The sequence below is a fragment of the Erythrolamprus reginae genome, chromosome 1 (genome assembly GCF_031021105.1).
Source record: "Erythrolamprus reginae isolate rEryReg1 chromosome 1, rEryReg1.hap1, whole genome shotgun sequence".
NCBI lineage: Eukaryota > Metazoa > Chordata > Lepidosauria > Squamata > Dipsadidae > Erythrolamprus > Erythrolamprus reginae.
The window spans coordinates 138,644,620-138,665,162 of NC_091950.1; the positions used below are offsets into that span (position 1 = coordinate 138,644,620).

At 44.3% G+C, this 20,543-nt stretch overlaps 2 protein-coding genes across 2 annotated transcripts in view; one reads left to right on the forward strand and one right to left on the reverse strand.

Annotated features, from left to right (window-relative positions):
* Positions 1-13,850, reverse strand: part of LOC139158531 (acyl-CoA (8-3)-desaturase-like) — a 32,050-nt gene extending 18,200 nt beyond the window's left edge. The window contains exons 1-6 of the mRNA XM_070735855.1: positions 13,629-13,850; positions 8,307-8,417; positions 3,247-3,444; positions 2,883-2,984; positions 1,512-1,640; positions 333-390 (exon numbers count right to left, since the gene is read on the reverse strand). Of these exons, the coding sequence (XP_070591956.1) occupies positions 333-390; positions 1,512-1,640; positions 2,883-2,984; positions 3,247-3,444; positions 8,307-8,417; positions 13,629-13,850 (820 nt within the window). The remainder of the gene's footprint in view (positions 1-332; positions 391-1,511; positions 1,641-2,882; positions 2,985-3,246; positions 3,445-8,306; positions 8,418-13,628) is intronic.
* Positions 1-20,543, forward strand: part of LOC139175661 (veficolin-1-like) — a 940,898-nt gene that overhangs the window by 678,132 nt on the left and 242,223 nt on the right. The window lies entirely within an intron of this gene.

A 20,543-nucleotide genomic window follows, 5' to 3' on the forward strand; every position in this document is an offset into this window, starting at 1 on the left:
GAGTAAATGTCTCAGGGAGATCCCTGCTTCACATATTCATATTCAAAATATCCTGTTACTCTAGGTCAGAGATGTCAAACTCATGGTGTCATGTTATCATCACGTGATGTATCACAGGTTCCCCTGCTTTGCTAAAATGGGGTGTGCATGGCCAGTGTGAGACACAACTGGTCCATGGGACATGAGTTTGACATGCCTGCTCTAGGTGTTCCAATAAAAGTAATCCCAACCTGTGTGGCATTGGTTTCTTAGTCTGTTCTGCTTTATAGTGTTGATATATGACTTCATTGGTTATTCTCCTCCAAATTTAGGCTGCTTGGTAAAACACTTACAGGCAAAATAATTATGTTGGTACTGGTAAGGCATATATTTCTTTTTCTTCTTTCCAAGCTGCACAAGGAGAAAGAGAACAAATAGTTTAATTAATGACTATGTAAATTCCATATCAGGGTCATGTTGTAAAGGCCAATTCTTTACAATACAGATTCTTTAAAAGTTTGATCTTTGCATATTACTATATCACAGATTTGATCTGTGTCTCTTGAATTTCTGTCGTACACACAGCTGTTGTGTGCTGAGTTTTGCCCCTGATCTTTGAGGGAAGCTACCTATCCAAAATAAACAGGGACAGGGGGGAAAGACATGGACAAGACAATATCAAAATTTTAACTCAATTTAATTTAAGTCATTTTCTTTCAGTTCATACATTGAATTTCCAATGTTAAATTACTTTCTCTTTTTTGTCACATTAAAAATGATAGTTTGTCACCTTTTGGAGGGGCACTGCATTTTACTGCAGCCTTAAATATGCACACTTCACTTAGTTAAATTACTTGACTTTGCATTCATCTAAGCACAACATTTGGGAAGAGGAATGCATAATTAGACTGCACTTCACAAGAAAATGTGGATCAAAACATGTTCTTTGAAAAATGTACAGATTAATGCAAAAGTGTAGTGGAACTTTGTGTCATTAAATTGTGTCATTAAATGTAGTTCAGAATTGTTAACAGATCTGCTCATACAACTTGGCTGAGGCTGAGAGAGAGGGAAATTCCAGAAAACTAAATATTTAAAATAACCGTAAAATGATATTTTGGCTGTAAATTTGTACTATGAAATGGTGTTCTGGGCAGGGAGGGAATCTACGCTGGGCAGTTTTCAAGGTCTGCTAATACAGGAACAACTTTCTAAGTGCCAATAGTCCGGAGAAACTGAAATGTAGCAAGATGGTCTGATGTAACTGGCAAGCAAACATAAAAGGAATCCAAAAGAACAAAAGAAGTTTGACAATTTCATTACAGAGGCAGAGACTAGAAAATAAAGCAGTGCCTGAATCGATCCAACAGCAGCAAGAGTTGCTATAAAGAAATATAGAAGAAAGAAATAATCCTTTCTTCCTACTTTCCTAGATTGCCTATCAGAGATATGGTGGCGTTGGGTTTTTTCTTTTTAGTGCTGCTATTTTTTTCCAGACTCTTTTGTCTGCCTAAGACTTTCTATTTATTTACCTCCAAGGAAAGTTTCTTCCCCAGGGTGAAAATGAATGGGTGAGTGTTGAGATCAGGGTCCTTGCGGAAGCAGTTGGGTTTGGCATGATGCTGGTTATGCATGTTGTTCCATTGGCTCATTGGTCCTCCCTTGAGTAGTACAGAAGAAAAAAACACAAATTACATTTTGTTTGTGAATAATGCTGCATCCTATGTATTCTCCACTGATTATCTGCTGCATTGGTTGCCAACTTGTCTCCGAACGCAATTCAAAGTGTTGGTGTTGACCTTTAAAGCCCTGCATGGCTTAGGACCTGATTACCTATGGGACCGTATCTTGCCTCATGTATCCCATCGACCAGTCAGGGCCCACAGGGTCGGCCTTCTCCAGGTCCCATCAGCTGGACAATGCCATCTGGCGAGTCCTAGGGGAAGGGCCTTCTCTGTGGTTCCCACTCTCCTGGCCTTCTGGAAGAGCTTAAAAACACATCTATGCTGGCAGGCATGGGGCTGTTGAACTTGGTTGCTTTGTGCCAACCCCCATTGTTGTATGACTGTTGGAGATATGACATAGTTATATGAGGTGGGCCGTCTGTGAGATGTTTTAAGTTAAGGGTTTTTTCATAGTGATGTTTTTATAGTGTTGTTTAATTTAATTTTTATTTCTTCCATTGTTAAGTATTAATATGTTGTAACCACCCTGAGTCTCAGGAGAAGGGCAGCCTAGAAATCGAACAAACAAACAAATAAATAAATCAGACAATCAATCAATCAATCAATCAATCAATCAATCAATCAATCAATCTACAAACAAGATAAAACAAAATCCAGCGGCAGTTCTGGCATTTCCTTCCATCTAGCAGGAATTGAACAGTGTACAATGACAGCACTGTGACCTCCATCATTTGGGTGTAAACTAGCTTCATTTCTTCTCCTTCATATTAAGGATCTGAAAAGGTTTCATTCCAAGATTGACTATTGAAAATGCCTGCTTTGCTGCTAAATCTTTTTGTGCGAAACAAAAATACACTAGAAACATTCCATTAATTTCTCTTGACTAATGAAAAATCAAAGCAAGTTTAGTGCAGTATTGTTAAAAATCATTCATTCATGGAAATGTAGACTGAGTATATTTTTCTTAACGTCATCTCTCTTTTCTGTAAGGAAGCACTAATAATACTATCAGTCTTTACAGAGATATTGCAAAAAGATGATCTTATATTTTCAGCCCTTCAGTGCTTAAAGTGTCCTATATAAGTGTTCATTATCCTTATCCTATTTTTCAAAACCCTAGAGACAGAAAATAACAATAAATAGGCAGACCTGATTGCAAATATATAAATCATTCCAAATGATCCCTTAAATTTGCTCTTCTGTTGGATGGATTCTGACCTTAAGAATGCCAAACACTACAAAGTGAGCTATTCTGTTCCACTTGAGCTTTTCAAAGACTGACACATGGCCAAGATCATGCTGGAGAAAAGCATATTGGATCTGGAAGTAAAAATCAACACACATGACTCACACATATATAATTTCTCCACATTTTTATGCATAAATTAATTGGTAGAGGAACATCATTAAAGCATTTTTCTTAATCTATGTTTAATTACTATATTCAGATTCAATAGCTCAAAGCATTGGAAGCAGATCAGTGTACATGGTGTTAAATTACTAATGAAAGCAATTAAATTATTCTAAATTTGTTGAAGATTGTTCTACAACACCATTAGGCTCTGCAAGACAAAGAGGTTACCTGTCCAACCGTGAACATTGCTACTCCAAGGAGGAAAGGTGTCCAGGATTTTCCAAAATACCAGATGGTAAACCAAGATGCAATGTCTAGTATGAAAGCATGCAGAAACATGAAAGCGAAAAAGCTGAATCTTGACTTCAAGAGCCCCATCTTCTCCACTGTTGCACGCAAGTCATGAAAATCCTTTACCAGCATTTCCTACAAGAAGCAATGACAGGTTTTATTACTTGTTTCAGAACATAGGAACCCTTTTTGTAGACTAGACCAAAAACCCATCTTGAGTTTTATGCATTAAACTTAAGGTTGGATTTGTACCAGATATGAACCACTTGAACAAGTAGCTTATTGGGTGATGTAGGGCCAGTTGCTCTCTCTCAGATCATTTGCTGGGATAAATTAAGTAGACCTCCATTTATGCCATTTGGAATGTTCAAAGAAAGTGCACAATGTAAATGCAACACATAACTAAATAATAGTCTATCATCTTGATTTCACAGCCCAGAGGTTTTGGATTTTCACATTTGGGACCTAATATTTTCTCCTCAGAATAGTAACCAAAGTGCTTTCAAAAATTACTATGCATTCTCCTTTCAATTAAATAACAGAAGGAATGAAGTCAATACCCAAATATTTATTTCAATATCCTATTTGATGACCAGAAAATATTATCTAGGTCATTGACTAAATCAATGTCTCATTTGGAAAATGCTTTCCACTGTCCTTCTTTCTTTATACTAAACAGGACATCCAGATCTTAAAACAAAGAACCAAGAACTATCATAATACAACAGTGATAGTAAAAATCTCTATTAAGAATGAGGTACTGAAACGTAGTAAATAAAAGAGATGGGTTTAAAAGATCTGACGTGAAAATTATTATTATTATTATTATTATTATTATTATTATTATTATTATTATTATTATTATTATTATTTATTAGATTTGAATGCCACCCCTCTCCGAAGACTCGGGGCGGCTCACAACAATAATAAAAACAGTATTACAATGAAACAAATCTAATATTAAAAAACATATAAAACCCCATCATTTAAAACCATACAACACACACATACCAAACATAAAATACAAAAGCCTAGGGGAGGTGTCTCAGTTCCCCCATGCCTGGCGATATAGGTGGGTCTTAAGTAATTTGCGAAAGACAAGGAGGGTGGGGGAAGTTCTAATCTCTGGGGGGAGTTGATTCCAGAGGGCCAGGGCCGCCACAGAGAAGGCTCTTCCCCTGGGGCACGCCAAATGACATTGTTTCGTCGACAGGACCCGGAGAAGGCCAAAACTGTGGGACCTAAATGGCCGCTGGGATTTGTGCGGTAGAAGGCGGTTCCGGACATAGTCTGGTCCAATGCCATGTAGGGCTTTAAAGGTCATTACCAACACTTTGAATTGTGACCAGAAACTGATTGGCAGCCAGTGCAAGCCACGTAGTGTTGGAGAAACATGAGCGGATCTGGGAAGCCTCACGATAGCTCTCGCGGCCGCATTCTGCAGAATCTGAAGTTTCAGAACACTTTTCAAAGGTAGCCCAATGTAGAGAGTGTTGCAGTAATCAAACTTCGAGGTGATGAGGGCATGAGCGACTGTGAGCAATGACTCCCTGTCCAAACAGTGCCGCAACTGGTGCACCAGGTGAACCTGGGCAAATGCCCTCCTCGCCACAGCCGAAGGATGGTGTTCTATGTTAGCTGTGGATCAAGGAGGACGCCCAAGTTGCAAACCCTCTCTGAGGGGGTCAATAATTCCCACCCCAGGGTAATGGATGGACAGATGGAATTGTCCTTGGGAGGCAAAACTCACAGTCACTCCGCCTTGTCAGAGATGAGTTTGAGGTTGTTGACACCCACCCAGATCCCAACAGCATCCAGGCACCGGCACATCACTTCCACGGCTTCATTGACTGGACATGGGGTGGAGATGTATAACTGGGTATCATCGGCATACTGATGATACTTTACCCCATGCCCTTTGATGATCTCACCCAGCGGTTTCATGTAGATATTAAGTAGCAGGGGGGAGAGGACCAACCACTAAGGCACCCCACAAGGGAAAGACCTAGAGGTCGACCTCTGACCCCTCACTAACACTGACTGTGACGGACCAGAGAGGTAGGAGGAAAACCACTGGAGAACAGTGCCTCCAACTCCCAACCCCTCCAGCCTGCGCAGAAGGATACCATGGTCTATGGTATCGCAAGCCACTGAGAGGTCAATAAGCACCAGGACAGAGGACAAGCCCCTGTCCCGGGCCACCAGAGATCATCCATCAACGTGACAAAAGCAGTTTCTGTGCTGTAGCCAGACTGCTGAGGACCACCACCTTCTCAACAACCTTCTCCATAAAGGGAAGGTTGGAGACTGGACGGTAGTTATATAAGCATGGCTTGGTCCAGGGAAGGCTTCTTGAGAAGGGGGTGCACAAGTGCCTCCTCATAAGGAGCTGGAAAGGACCCCCTCCCCAAGGAGGCATTGACAATCTCCTGGACCCAGCTCTGTGTCACCTCTCGGCTGGCTGAAACCAACCAAGAGGGACACGGATCCAGTAAACAGGTGGCAGAACTCACAGCTCCAATGGCCTTGTCCACTTCATCAGGTGTCACCAAGTCAAACTCCTCCCAGACAGATGGACAAAGATGAGCCAGTCACCTCGACTGACTCGTTGTCAGCCAATATTGCTATACAATTGGAGTCGAGGTCCGCCCAGATCCGAGCGACTTTATCAGCAAAAAATGAGTTAAATTCTTGGCACTACCCTAAACAGAGTGGCCGGGTGAGATTCCATTGATGCAATCAAGGTAGCATGGTACGCGCATCTTGCCACCTTGAGTGCCACTTTGTAGGTCTTGATAAAAGCTCCTACAAGTGTCTGATCAGATTCGGATTTACTCTTTCTCCATCGCTTTTCTAGACATCTCTTCTGGCGTTTCAACTCCCGGAGCTCCTTGTTGAACCATGGAGCTCTACGGGGTCTAGTGCCACGGAGAGGTCGCAATGGCGCAATTCGGACAAGAGCCTCTGCTGCAGCCCTATTCCTGGCCACAGCAAGAGACTCTGCCAAACTGTGGACAAGTGAATCTGGTATAACCCCAAGCGCCCTCTGAAAGCCTTCTGGGTCCATCAGGCATCAGAGGCGGAACCTCCTAATCGGTTCCGCCTCCCTGTGGGGGAGGATTGGAGCCAGGAAATCAAGCCGCAGTAGAAAATGGTCTGACCATGACAAAGGCAATGCTTCTAAGCCCCTTTAGTCTCAGACTCAATTGTTCCGAGAGGAATACCATGTCGGGTGTGTGTCCTCCCTCATGAGTCGGAGGTCCATGGCTGTCATGAACTCCTGTGCTAACCCAGAGGAACCGCTGAGTGACGGTAGATTGAAGACCTCCAGGACAATAACTCTGGGGAACTCCACCGCCAACCCGGCCACCTCCTCGAGCAGCACAGGCAGGGCTGTTGACACGCAGCTGGGAGGCAGGTACATGAGTAGCAAGCCCAACTGAACCCCTAAGTCCAACTTTACAAGGAGGGACTCACAACCCGCAATCTCAGGGGCAACGAGTCTACGCGGGCAAAGGTTCTCCTTGGCTACAATAGCCACTCCTCCCCCCTTCCCTGGGGTCGAGGCTGATGCCTTACCTGAAACCCGGCTGGGCATATTTCTGAGAAAGGAACTCCTCCCTCTGGGCCCAGCCAGGTTTCAGTCACACATGCCAGATCGGCCTCCTCATCCAGGATCAAATCCCGGATGAGGAGAGCTTTGTTTATCACTGACATGGCATTGAGCAGCAGCAGCTTCAGCCCAGGGCCCGGATTACACTCATCACCAGGACCCCGGGTTGAGCTCACGGAACCGGAACAAGGGATCGCTTTTAAGCAGCAATCCCTTTTTCCTCCAGAACGGCTAGCCCCATGACTCCTGCTATATCTACCTACCTAAGTACAAAAGTGAGTATCTGTATGAAATAAATATATTGAGGTTATTACGTACGGCTGTACATGGCTGAGATTTGCATAGCCACCACTGATTGGACTATCTAGCAGCAGGAGAAATAAACTACTGTCACTGGCCAGCTTCCCTACAACTTGTCTGCATTCCATATTACTTTCTCCTAGGGATAAATAAAGGTGCTGAACTGTCCCATACAAACTAAGAGAGGTGGTTTGATCAGTGAAAAAGAATGAAAGAGGATTGACCTGCAAAACAAATTAGTAAGAGGTGAATGAGTCAAGGGGAAGAGTGGGAAAGTTGTGATTGGATATCCTTAAAATGAGCGACAGAATTTAAAGGTTCAATAGTTAATGAAGGAAATGACAAATAGATATAGATGAAGCAATTAAAGTTCATAAGAATATCTCTTGATTGCCTGTCTGTCTATCACATTTGTGCCCATCTTCACTTTCTAATATAACAATATGAAGAGATAAAGTGAATACTATGGATGTAGATTTAGCTGTCCTTTTCCTATTTTTTTTCCGTTATGTCTTGAATTCTGTTGGTTTAATGCTCCTTACACCACTGCATCTTGTATAATGTTGTTTGCCCTGAAAGGGATTATTGTGATGGGGATATATATATACTAAGGGGCTTAGAAGCATTGCCTTTGTCATGGTCAGACCATTTTCTACTGCGACTTGATTTCCTGGCTATGTATGTATATATATGTATATGTATATGTATATGTATATGTATATGTATATGTATATGTATATGTATATGTATATGTATATGTATATGTCAAATGTTTATATATATATATATATATATATATATATATATATATATATATATATTGGTAGATACAAATGTATGCCTAACTATCTAAAATAAAGGTTCTGTGAAAGGAATCCAACAGCTGAGAGCAACCAATACCAGGGGGGGGGACTACTGCCCAGACTGGGGGGGGGATGCATTGGCGTAGCAAAAGTAGCACTCCACCCCAGAGCCCCCAATTTGCACTGAAAAATGTTGAAAGAAAATGCAGGGCGTCCTGCATAAGCCACGCCCACAATGTGGTAGTAAAAATTTTGGTAGCCCTTCACTGACCAATACTCACATTTTTCGTGGGCTCACAGCATGGTTGATCTGGGGAAAGCTCTCCAATTAGGAGGGAATTCAAATATTTCTTTACCAGGTCCTTATCCTTGTGGAAAGCTGCAAAGGCATCCTAAACACACACACACACACAAATAAGGTTAACATGGAGAAGACTAATGGAAATGCCAGTAAAGTTGGCTAGGTGTTCTTTTTGTAAATAATGAAAAGTGTATTGTAGGTGATGCTTCTCCACGGGCTCTCTAGGAGGCCAATTCTGTGACCTTGATTAATTTTTAGGATTAAAGCTATGTTATTGTAGTTTACTTGAAATGAAAATAAGGCAGGACCATCTTCTCCTGCAATAGTTGGACTTGGCTGCACAATCAGACTTGCAAGTTTCTATTATTATAACCCATCTTAATAAAAGTAGTTTTATCCTTACTGTGAATTGATTTCCTGGTATGGTTTACTTGGTAAAGCTGAAATAAATATTCAAAAATTATACAATTCTATGCGTATACATGTGTGCATTTAAACATTTAATCAAAATGTTAATCAAATTCTGGGTCTATAAGCTATTGTATTATGAAATATACAATAGAGTCTACAGATTCTAAACTGAACTAGAATTTAGTCCTCACTGTAGTTACTAAAAAAGCTAAAATCTTGCTATATATTTCAACAAGGTCCCACTCGTCATCTTCTGGCAAAATCTGCCCAGCCACATTTATTGGACAAACTAAGAGCACAAATGCATGTATCACAGAACACAAGAACGCAGTCAGAAAAGAAGAAAAAACTTCCTCCCTTTGCTAACGCCTCAAAACAACAGGACATGAGAAGAAAAATATTACATAAATGGTATTATACACCAGTACAATTAGCACGCTTTCAAACAACGAAGAAAGGAAATTGTTGGAATGGGTGTAAGGAAAAAGGAGTATTTATGCATATGTTTTGGGAATGCAATAAAGATCAAAAATTTTGGAAACAAATACAAATGGAAGTGAATGAAATTATGAATGGTAATTGGAAAATAACTAAGGAAGCAGCATTATTGATAAAAAATAGTGAGGCAAAAGAATATGAAGAAATCAAAATTGCAGCGATAGAAAGTGCCCAGGCAACTATAGTGCTTGGGTGGAAAGATGACAATAAATGGACGATAAAAAATTGGTGCAAATACATGGCGGATCACATTCACTATGAAATTATGGAAATTAGACTACATAATTATAATGTAGAGAAATTAGCAGCAACAATGAGGCGGTGGGAGAAGGTTAAAAATTATATATTAACAACATCAGTAAGCGATGCAAATGTAAGAAATAAAATTCAATCACTCTATAAAGAATGAACAATGTAACCCAGAGACAAAGCAAATGAAGGATACAAATTGAATCTTCCCCGGTGAAGGGATTTTTTTTCTGTTTGGTGATGGTACACTTTATGCTTTTTGTTTTGTTTTTTGTAAAATTTTCAAAAAAATCAATAAAATTATATTATTTTTTTTAAAAAATCAAAACAACAGGACATGAAATTGATTTTGAAGGAACCAAATTAATCTCCAAAACCGAACACGTCAACAAGAGAATAATTATGGAAGCCATTGAAATAGAGAAATACCCCCACAACATGAACAGACGTGACGACACCTCCTACCTACCAGACCTCTAGAAACTATCCCTAATCAACAAATGAAAATGGACACCAAACCCAGAACAACACAGGATGCCACCATCAATCACCCTCACTAAACCCAAACCCATACCCACACCTCAGACAAAATACAACCATCACCCAGAAGCCAAACCACAGCAGCACCTCCAACTGCTGTACCCCCATCCAACACTCACACAAAGCAAACTGACACAGATCCTAAACACATAGCCAGACCACAAACTCGGAGACAAACCAAACCCCGGGATGTTACACCACAGACATACATTACAAAACAGCCAACTAACCTGCAAACATCAACTGCAATAACTACTCAGGATGTCACCCCTAATCTGCAAATATCAACTAATCTGCAAACATCAACTCCATCACTTACTCAAGGTGTTACCCCATCAAGAGATCAGGATGTTTTAACACAGCCAGCCAACCCACTTACAGCAATAAAACCAGCACTCCAAATGTTTTAGTAAATTTTCATATTTTATAGTTATTAGATTTCATATATATTGTTATATTGAATGTTGTATGTCGCCCAGAGTCACCTTCAGAAGGGTGGCATAGAAATCTAATAAATGAACAAACAAACAAACAAACAAATCGAGTCGACTGACAATGAGTCAGTCGAGGTGACTGGGGCTAAACGTCTTTGTCCATCTGTCTGGGAGGGGTTTGACTTGGTGACACCTGATGAAGTGGACAAGGCCATTGGAGCTGTGAGTTCCGCCACCTGTTTACTGGATCCGTGTCCCTCTTGGCTGGTTTCGGCCAGTCGAGGGGTGACACGGAGCTGGGTCCAGGAGATTGTCAACGCCTCCTTGGGGAGGGGGTCCTTTCCGCCACTTTATAAGGAGGCGGTTGTGCGCCCCCTCCTCAAGAAGCCTTCCCTGGACCCAGCCGTGCTTAATAACTACCGTCCAGTCTCCAACCTTCCCTTCATGGGGAAGGTTGTCGAGAAGGTGGTGGCACTTCAACTCCAGCGGTCCTTGGATGAAGCCGATTATCTAGGTCCTCAGCAGTCTGGATTCAGGCCCGGCTACAGCACGGAAACTGCTTTGGTCGCGTTGATGGATGATCTCTGGCGGGCCCGGGACAGGGGCTTGTCCTCTGTCCTGGTGCTCCTTGACCTCTCAGCGGCTTTCGATACCATCGACCATGGTATCCTTCTGCGCCGGCTGGAGGGGTTGGGAGTGGGAGGCACTGTTCTTCAGTGGTTCTCCTCCTACCTCTCCGGTCGGTCGCAGTCGGTGTTAGTGGGGGGTCAGAGGTCGACCCCGAGGTTTCTCCCTTGTGGGGTGCCTCAGGGGTCGGTCCTCTCCCCCCTGCTATTTAATATCTACATGAAACCGCTGGGTGAGATCATCCAAGGGCATGGGGTGAGGTATCATCAATATGCCGATGATACCCAGTTGTACATCTCCACCCCATGTCCAGTCAACGAAGCAGTGGAAGTGATGTGCCGGTGCCTGGAGGCTGTTGGGGCCTGGATGGGTGTCAACAAACTCAAACTCAACCCAGACAAGACGGAGTGGCTGTGGGTCTTGCCTCCCAAGGACAATTCTATCTGTCCGTCCATTACCCTGGGGGGGGAATTATTGACCCCCTCAGAGAGGGTCCGCAACTTGGGCGTCCTCCTCGATCCACAGCTCACATTAGAAAAACACCTTTCAGCTGTGGCGAGGGGGGCGTTTGCCCAGGTTCGCCTGGTGCGCCAGTTGCGGCCCTATTTGGAGTCATTGCTCACAGTCACTCATGCCCTCATCACCTCGAGGCTCGACTACTGTAACGCTCTCTACATGGGGCTACCTTTGAAAAGTGTTCGGAAACTTCAGATCGTGCAGAATGCAGCTGCGAGAGCAATTATGGGCTTCTCCAAGTATGCCCATATCACTCCAACACTCCGCAGTCTGCATTGGCTGCCGATCAGTTTCCGGTCACAATTCAAAGTGTTGGTTATGACCTATAAAGCCCTTCATGGCACCGGACCAGAATATCTTCGGGACCGCCTCCTGCCGCACGAATCCCAGCGACCGGTTAGGTCCCACAGAGTTGGCCTTCTCCGGGTCCCGTCGACTAAACAATGTCGTCTGGCGGGACCCAGGGGAAGAGCCTTCTCTGTGGGGGCCCCGACCCTCTGGAACCAGCTCCCCCCTGAGATTAGGATTGCCCCCACCCTCCCTGCCTTTCGTAAACTCCTTAAGACCCACCTTTGCCGTCAGGCATGGGGGAACTAAAACACCTCCCCCTTGCCCATGTTGTTTTGTTGATTGAGTGACTGTGTGCCTGTTTTTTATATATACTGTTTTTTTATGAGATTATTAATTTCAATTGGAATCTGGATGGGTGGGCATTGGATTTGGTATTGTGTACTGTACTGTTTTTTATTATTGTTGTGAGCCGCCCCGAGTTTGCGGAGAGGGGCGGCATATAAATCCAATAAACCTAAACCTAAACCTAAACCAAATAAATACTCCACACCCACCCACCAATATTTAGAGAAAGATGGCAGCTCTGACCATGCCCTAGCTCAATGCTGAAAACACCAGCCTGAAGATGACAGTAGGACCTCGTTGAAACGTCACCAAGATTCTATCAATCTTACATGGGATATATACAACAACATGGGATATTTACAACAACACAAAGATTGGAACTTTAGCCTGATGATGGTGAATGTGATTTCACCGAAACGTCGCATAGACATGCAAAATATTACACAGGGCAAAACCCGAACTCAGAACAATCTACATACATATACCCGTGAAAATTTACGAAAACAAATATATATATATATATATATATATATATATATATATATATATATATATATATTCTGATAATGAAAAGGAAGTGAGACTATTATACATTTATTTCAAGTTATTTTGCTCTTATCAGCTAGCCATACCCTTGGAAGTTAAGGGTTAAAGAGGTTAAAGCTACTGCCTTACAGGCAGATTCCCCAGGTTCAAATCCATGTAAGGGTATGGCTAGTCTCCCTTCCTTTTTATCATCAGGAAAAATACATTACACACACACACACACGCATGCACGCGCACACACACACAAAATATGAATATCATATATTTTCACTGAGAAAGCCTGACTGAATTTTGCTTAGGCAAAATATAAATTGTGTCCATGCTTTTGCACATATACCCTCTGAGCCGGTCCTCAAATCTAAGCAGTATTTTGTTCAAATTGTCTAGAAGTCAATAAAGTTAAGTAAGTTAACTGCAGCCAAATATTGACCAAAAGTGGATAAAAGAAAGCCTACAAATCACATCAACCTGTACATTTGCACATCAGCTGCCTGCCCCCTGCCCTGTCTTTTTTCCAGTGACACTTTTAAATTTTGGTCAGATTTTGTTACCCAATACCACAAAATTGCCAAGCGATATAATCACCACCTGGAGCTTTCTTACATTGTGTCAAAGCATTGGACTGTCCAATGTTTAACTGTTTAGCTGTTTAGCAATGTCTAACTGTTCTGTAATATCATAATTCCCTATGGCTTCAGACAAGAGAGATTCTTCCCCTCATTGTGCTATTTGAAAGAAAGACTGAGGAAGACAATCCTCACCCTGGAGTGTGTGCATACAAAGCAAGTGTTTTCTGCAGGCTTCAGATCATTCCAAGGCTGCCCTTCCCCTCAGCAAGGACTCACCGTGGCATCTTGTCCAGAATAGTGTTTGATGAGACGAGGCCCACCTGGATGCTGCAAATAGAACTGACTAACATCATAAACTTTGCGATCAATGACCAGCCATCTCTCTTCGTTCAAGTCTCTATTGCCTGTGCGGATCCCCACTTCCTCCCAGGTGAAGAGCCGTGGGACCCCTGGCTCAATCTTTGGCTTTCCTGCATTGGCTCCTGACTGAGGAGGCATAACTGGCTGGAAGTACTGACGGACGCTGCTCCACTAACTCCTGAGGTGTTATTTTTGTTAGCCTGTGGAAAATTGAAATCTAACTTTATATACACTACTATAAACCACCCACACTACCATTAATCTTCCGTTGCTCCAGATTTACTCTTGAAAGGCTTCCTTCTCCTCCCCCCCTGTGGGAGGCATTTCTTCTTTTGGAGAACATAAACCTGGAGAATATTAAAGTATCAAGTTGGATTAATGAGAATATTATTGTTGAGAAGGTTTTTTTTTAAAAAAAACCAGAGTAATAAAGAACTATGTAAAATATTCTGGGTCAAGAACTGAATAAATTCCATAACAGTTCTCCATAGGAGTTTAGCAGCCTCATCACCCTCAGTTAAAGGGCTTCCTTCTGTAAATACCAAAAGCAGAAAAGCAGAGAATTGGGAAACCCATTCAAGAAGAGAAGCATTGCAAAGAGTTTGTGTTTCATAAGGCTCCTTCCAAACCTCTAAATCCTTCTAGGGATGGGAATGCTCCAACCACTCACTTTTTCAAGTAAATCATCACCTCCAATTTCATTCCTGATATCAGTGCATTTTCAAAATGGTAGAAACACTTATGTCAACATAGTTGTGAATTAAAGAAAAGGCATACAAATGAGAGGAGAACATGCAACCATCTGCTTCCTCGAAGGTTTGTGTTATGAATGTCTATTCTAACCAGCAGAGCTAATAGCCAGGGAAATTATTGATTGATTGATTGACTTATTGATTGATTGATTGATTGATTGATTGATTGATTGTTAGAGTTGAAAGGGACCATGAAGGCCATCGAGTTCAACCCCCTGCCCAAGCAGGAACCCTATAGTACACCAGTCAAGTGGCAGTTCAATCTTCTCTTAAAAATGTCCAGAGTGTTGGAGTTCACAACGTCTGCTGGTAAGTTGTTCCATTGGTTGATTGCTCTGACCGTCAGGAAGTTCCTTCTTATCTCCATGTTGAATCTCTCCTTGGTCAGCTTCCAGCCGTTGTTCCTCGTCCGGCCCTCTGGTGCCCTGAATAATAAAGTGATCCCCTCCTCTCTGTGACATCCCTTCGTATACTTGTAGACTGCTATCATGTCCGCTCTGGCCCTCCTTTTCTCTAGGCATTAGAGGGAACATTGCAGGGAGGCAATAACTGGGAGAAGGAGGTGATAAGTAGTTTCCATGATAATTTGGGATGGGATGGAAGGAAGCTTATAATGGAGTGTGTGTGTGTGTTTGTACAATATACCCACAAATAAATATAAATACACATAACTGGAAATTATCGGGCCAGCAGTTCAATCCAGCAGGCACCATTTATGCTCTTATGAATAAAGTAGTTTCAAAAAGAAAATCAACTGCTGGCAAAGAAGATGATGTATATTCCATTTTTTTTCCTGTTTATCTTCCCTTGGCAATTTTCTTCTGATTTAATTTCAGTACTCAGCCGATTGCAGGCAGCTGCTTTGTTCTCCATCTTGGAACTGGTGAGAAGTCACAGCCTTTGTCAGCCACACTAGATGGATAGAAATCAGAAAGGCTAAAGCTACTTGATTGATTATAATAAGCACCAAGCATATGCACCAAGACAAATTTCTTCTGGTTTCCAATCACACTCGGCCAATAAAAATTCTATTCTATTCTATTCTATCATATCCTATCCTATTCTATTCTATTCCTATTTTCTACTCTATTCAGAATCTTGCAAGACTGTGCTGTCCCCCCTTTCCCTTCTTATGCTACAGTGAATTAGCAGAGAGTGTGCCTGAGCTAGTTCCAAATGCCATCTTTTGCTTTGGACTGAAAGAAAAATGTTTCAGTCCCCTTTTTTGCCTAGATAATGGTACTTACCATATTTTTCAGAGTATAAGACATAACTTTTTCCTCCCTAAAAGAGGCTGATAATTGGGTGCATCTTATACTCTGAATGTAGCTCTCCCTTTCTACCCCGACCCCCACAGCCCTAACTAGCTGCTAACGATCTTCCCAGCTCGTACCTTGCAGGCTATTTCATTGTTTCTCTCTGTGAAGAATGTTTTCCAAGCCCTAAATCTTTGCAGGTTTTTTTTATTTCTCTAACTTGCTCCAAATAAGTTTCTTTCCAGCCCTAACCAGATGCTAACAATGTTCCCAGCTCTTACCAGCTTGCAAGCTTTTTCATTGTTACTCTCTGCGAAGAATATTTTCCAAGCCCTAAGTCTTTGCAGGCTTTTTCCCATTGCTCTATTTGCTCCAAATGTTTCTTTCCAGGTGCTAATGATGTTTCCAGCTCTTACTGACTTGCAAGCTCTTTCATTGTTACTCTCTCCAAATAAAGTTTTTTTTACAGGCCTAACCAGGGGATAAAATAATGTGCTCGCTAAGGATGCTAGCCAGATGGATATTGGTAAGCAGACTCTTTTCCCTATTTTCCTCTGCAAAAATTAAAGTGTGTCTTATATTCTGGTGTGCTTTATAGTCCACAAAATACGGTACATATTCTGGTCACAAATAGTGATGGGCGAACCGAACTCGCACAATTCGGGTCCATACCGAATTTTGCGGTGTTTGGTACGCCGAACCCGAACCTGAAATTTTTTGAAACTTCGGGCAAAGTTTGGGGTCGTATTCAGCATTCAGAGCTTTGATGTCACCGGCAGGTTGCTAAGGACATGTTTATTTTTATGTGAAAGGACTGCCCTTTGCTTGCAGCACCGCTGCAGCGTCCTTTCATGTAAAAATAACAATGTTTATTTTTACATGAAGACCTCCCTTTGAAGGAGCTGGGAACCCTCCCAAGAAGAGATTGTGGGGGTGGAGCCTTGACGTCACTGGAAGGTTGCTAAGAACGCCAAGGTGATCACTTCCTGGACGTCGCCTGGCGGTCATCTTCTGAGAAGAGGAGGCGGAGCCGGGCGCCAGTGGTGGTGGAGGAAGGTGCTTTTAGAGTGCCCGCAGAATTGTTTCAATTTTTCTCTTTTTGACTTTGTGCCATTTCTTTTCTCCTCTCCCCGATAGTTTGGAAGGGGGGAGAGAAAGAGCAGCACAAATTGGGAACTGCGTGGGGGGGGGAAGAAATGTTGACTTAACCCCTCCAAAAGTCCCTTCGGCTGGCTTGGAGAAAAGGAGAATGACGAAGGAGAAGCTGCTACCTTTTGTACGGTTTTTGTTTTGTCCCAACTCAGTGAGCTGCAAAAACTGGAGCCACGCAGGAGAGGTGCGACTGGACCATTTCTGAGGATCGAAGACAAATGGGGGAAAGCCCAGCTGAAGCTTTCGCCAGTGGACCTGAGCTGTGCAGGAGAGGCAACTAGAGCTCTCCTGCACAGCTCCAGTATGCTTTTTAAAATAATTACAGATAAAGAGCAAAGTGGAGAAGGCGCTGGCTCACTCTCCTGCTTCCCTTGCCACAGCCGCTGCCTCTCTCCAATTGTGCCTTCACACACACGGAATCAGGAGGCAGCCATGCACGTGGCAGTTCAGCTCTGGGAAAGGATCAAGTTCTGCACACCCCTTTCACAGATCTCACATGCTGCGTGTGTTTGTGTGTATTGTGTGTGCGAGCATGCCTGTCCACTCTTTTATTCACTCTCCCTGCCTGCCTGTCTACTTATCTACAACTTTCCCCTTCTCTTGCCCCCTCCCACCTTACACCGAGTGAGTTGTCGCCTTGCATTTATCCTTGACCCCTTGTCAGACAGTAGCTGATCTGTCTCAGTGATTCCTGCTGCAGCCCCGACTGACTGGGGGGGGGGGCAAGGGAGGAAATGGGCAGAAGATACGGTGGGGCTGATTTGGATGGGGAAGGTGGGTACACGGCTTCTGATGGGCAAGAAGGTTGGGGAGGACTTGGAGCGGTTTCTCCTGGACAGAAGCCTGCCCAGGATCGAACTGTTTCCGTTCTCTTCTCAGGCAAGCCTCTATATAGATGGATAAATGGATGGATGGATAGATGGATAGGTAGGTAGGTGGGTATGTGGATAGGTAGGTATGTAGGTAGGTATGTAGGTAGGTGGGTAGGTAGGTAGGAAGGTAGGTAGATGATGGATAGATGGATAGATAGATAGGTAGATAGATAGATAGATAGATAGATAGATAGATAGATAGATAGATAGATAGGCAGGCAGGCAGGCAGGCAGGCAGGAAGGCAGGAAGGCAGGCAGGCAGGCAGGAAGGCAGGAAGGCAGGAAGGCAGGTAGGCAGGCAGGCAGGCAGGAAGGAAGGCAGGCAGGCAGGCAGGAAGGCAGGAAGGCAGGTAGGCAGGCAGGCAGGCAGGAAGGAAGGCAGGCAGGAAGGCAGGAAGGCAGGAAGGCAGGCAGGAAGGAAGGAAGGCAGGCAGGCAGATGTAGGAAGGTAGGTAGGTAGATATATAGGTAGATGATGGATAGATGGATAGATGGATAGATGGATAGGTAGGTAGGTAGGTAGATAGATAGATAGACAGACAGACAGATAGATGTAGGAAGGTAGGTAGATAGGTAGATGATGGATAGGTGGATAGATAGATAGATAGATAGATAGATAGATAGATAGATAGATAGATAGATAGATGATGGATGGATAGATGGATGGATGGAAAGAGAGATAGATAGATAGATAGATAGATAGATAGATAGATAGATAGATAGGTAGGTAGGTAGGTAGGTAGGTAGATAGGAAGGAACCTTGTGGATGGGGTGGGGGTGGGGAAGGAGACCTGAAAACCCCATCTTCTCTCCTCCTGCTGCCTATGCCAAATCTTTGCTGGCTGACCAGTAGCTCTAAATGGCTTTGGGTGTGGAGAGGTGATCAACTTCCTCCCCACTCAGCTTTAGGGAGCACCATCCTCTTCTCCTTTTCCTCCTCTGTTGGCAAACAGCTCCCCCGCCCCACTCAGCCAGCCCCTCCCCTCCAGCCCCTTGCATTGGCAGCTGGAATCCTGGGGCAAGCTGGGGAAAGGAGCGGTGTACCCACCTTCCCCATCCAAATCAGCCCTTCTGCCCATTTCCTCCCTTGCTCCCCCAGTCAGTCCGGGCTGCAGCAGGAATCACTGAGAAAGATCAGCTACTGCCTGACAAGGGGACAAGGATAATTGCAAGGTGACAACCCACTCGGTGTAAGGTGGGAGGGGGCAAGAGAAGGGGAAAGAAGTAGATAAGTAGACAGGCAGGCAGGGAGAGTGAATAAGAGAGCGGACAGGCATGCTCGCACACACAATACACACAAACACACGCAGCACGTGAGATCTGCGAAAGGGGTGTGCAGAACTTGATCCTTTCCCAGAGCTGAACTCCCACGTGCATGGCTGCCTCTTGATTCCGTGTGTGTGTGTGAGAGAGAGAGAGAGAGAGAGAAGGCACAATTGGAGAGAGGCAGCGGCTGTGGCAAGGGAAGCAGGAGAGTGAGCCAGCGCCTTCTCCGCTTTGCTCTTTATCTGTAATTATTTTAAAAAGCAGACTGGAGCTGTGCAGGAGAGCTCTAGCCGCCTCTCCTGCACAGCTCCGGTCCACTGGTGAAAGCTTCAGCTGGGCTTTCCTCAGAAATGGTCCAGTCGCACCTCTCCTGTGTGGCTCCACTTTTTGCAGCTCACTGAGTTGGGACAAAATAAAAACGTACAAAAGGCAGCAGCTTCTCCTTCGTCCTTCTCCCTTTCTCCAAGCAAACCCAACCAGCCGAAGGGGCTTTTGGAGGGGTTAAGCCAACATTTCTCCCCCCCCCACTCCCGCAGTTCCTGCAGGGGAGAAGAGAAAAGAAACAGCACAAAGGCAAAAAGAGAAAAATTTAAACAATTCTGCCGGCACTCTAAAAGCACCTCCCTCTGCTGCAAAATCAATTGAATCCCACCACTGCTTTTAAGGTTTAGGAAAATGAACATTTTAAAATGGAGGGAAATTCAAAAAAGGGGGGAAGAAAGGAGGAAAAAAATTGACTTCCAACTCTTTCCAACACAGTAAAATACTAATACAGTGATCCCCCGGTTATTGCGTCCCCGACCATTGCGAACAGGGTAATTTGCGATTTTTCAACCCGGAAGTCAAAATACCATCTACGCATGCGTGCCCTTTTTTTCTATGGGCACGCATGCGTAGATGGCAACCGGGAGATCAGCTGCTGGGCGGCTTCCCTGGGTCTTCCCCCTCTTGCTGGCATCAGCGAGGAGTTTCCCCACCGCCCACGCAAACTCCTCGCCGCTGCCGCTTTGTTCGGGCCGCTTCCCAGCTGAGTACTCAGCTGGGAAGCGGCCCGAGCGAACGGCTTGTCCGCAGCCTGCCTGCCCGCGCGCCCGCGGCTCGCGCGCCCTTCTCCCGCCCACGCCGTTCGCTCGGGCCGCTTCCCAGCTGAGTACTCAGCTGGGAAGCGGCCCGAGCGAACGGCTTGTCTGCAGCCTGCCTGCCCGCGCGCCCGCGGCTCGCGCGCCCTTCTCCCGCCCACGCCGTTCGCTCGGGCCGCTTCCCAACTGAGCCCTCAGGCTTGAGGGCTCAGTTGGGAAGGTGCGCGGGTGTTTTAAAATGTCCCCGCCGACATGGGGGGCTCGCTAGCACACCCCCAAACCCGGGTTGGGGGTTCGGGGGGGTGCTAGCGAGCCCCCCATGTCGGCGGGGACGTTTTAAAACACCCGCGCGACTTTCCAATGAGTCCCGAAGATAACGCGTCGCCCCCAATCTTCGGCTCCTCGCTAGCGCTGCAGAAGTAAAAACACCATCTGCACATGCGCAGATGGTGTT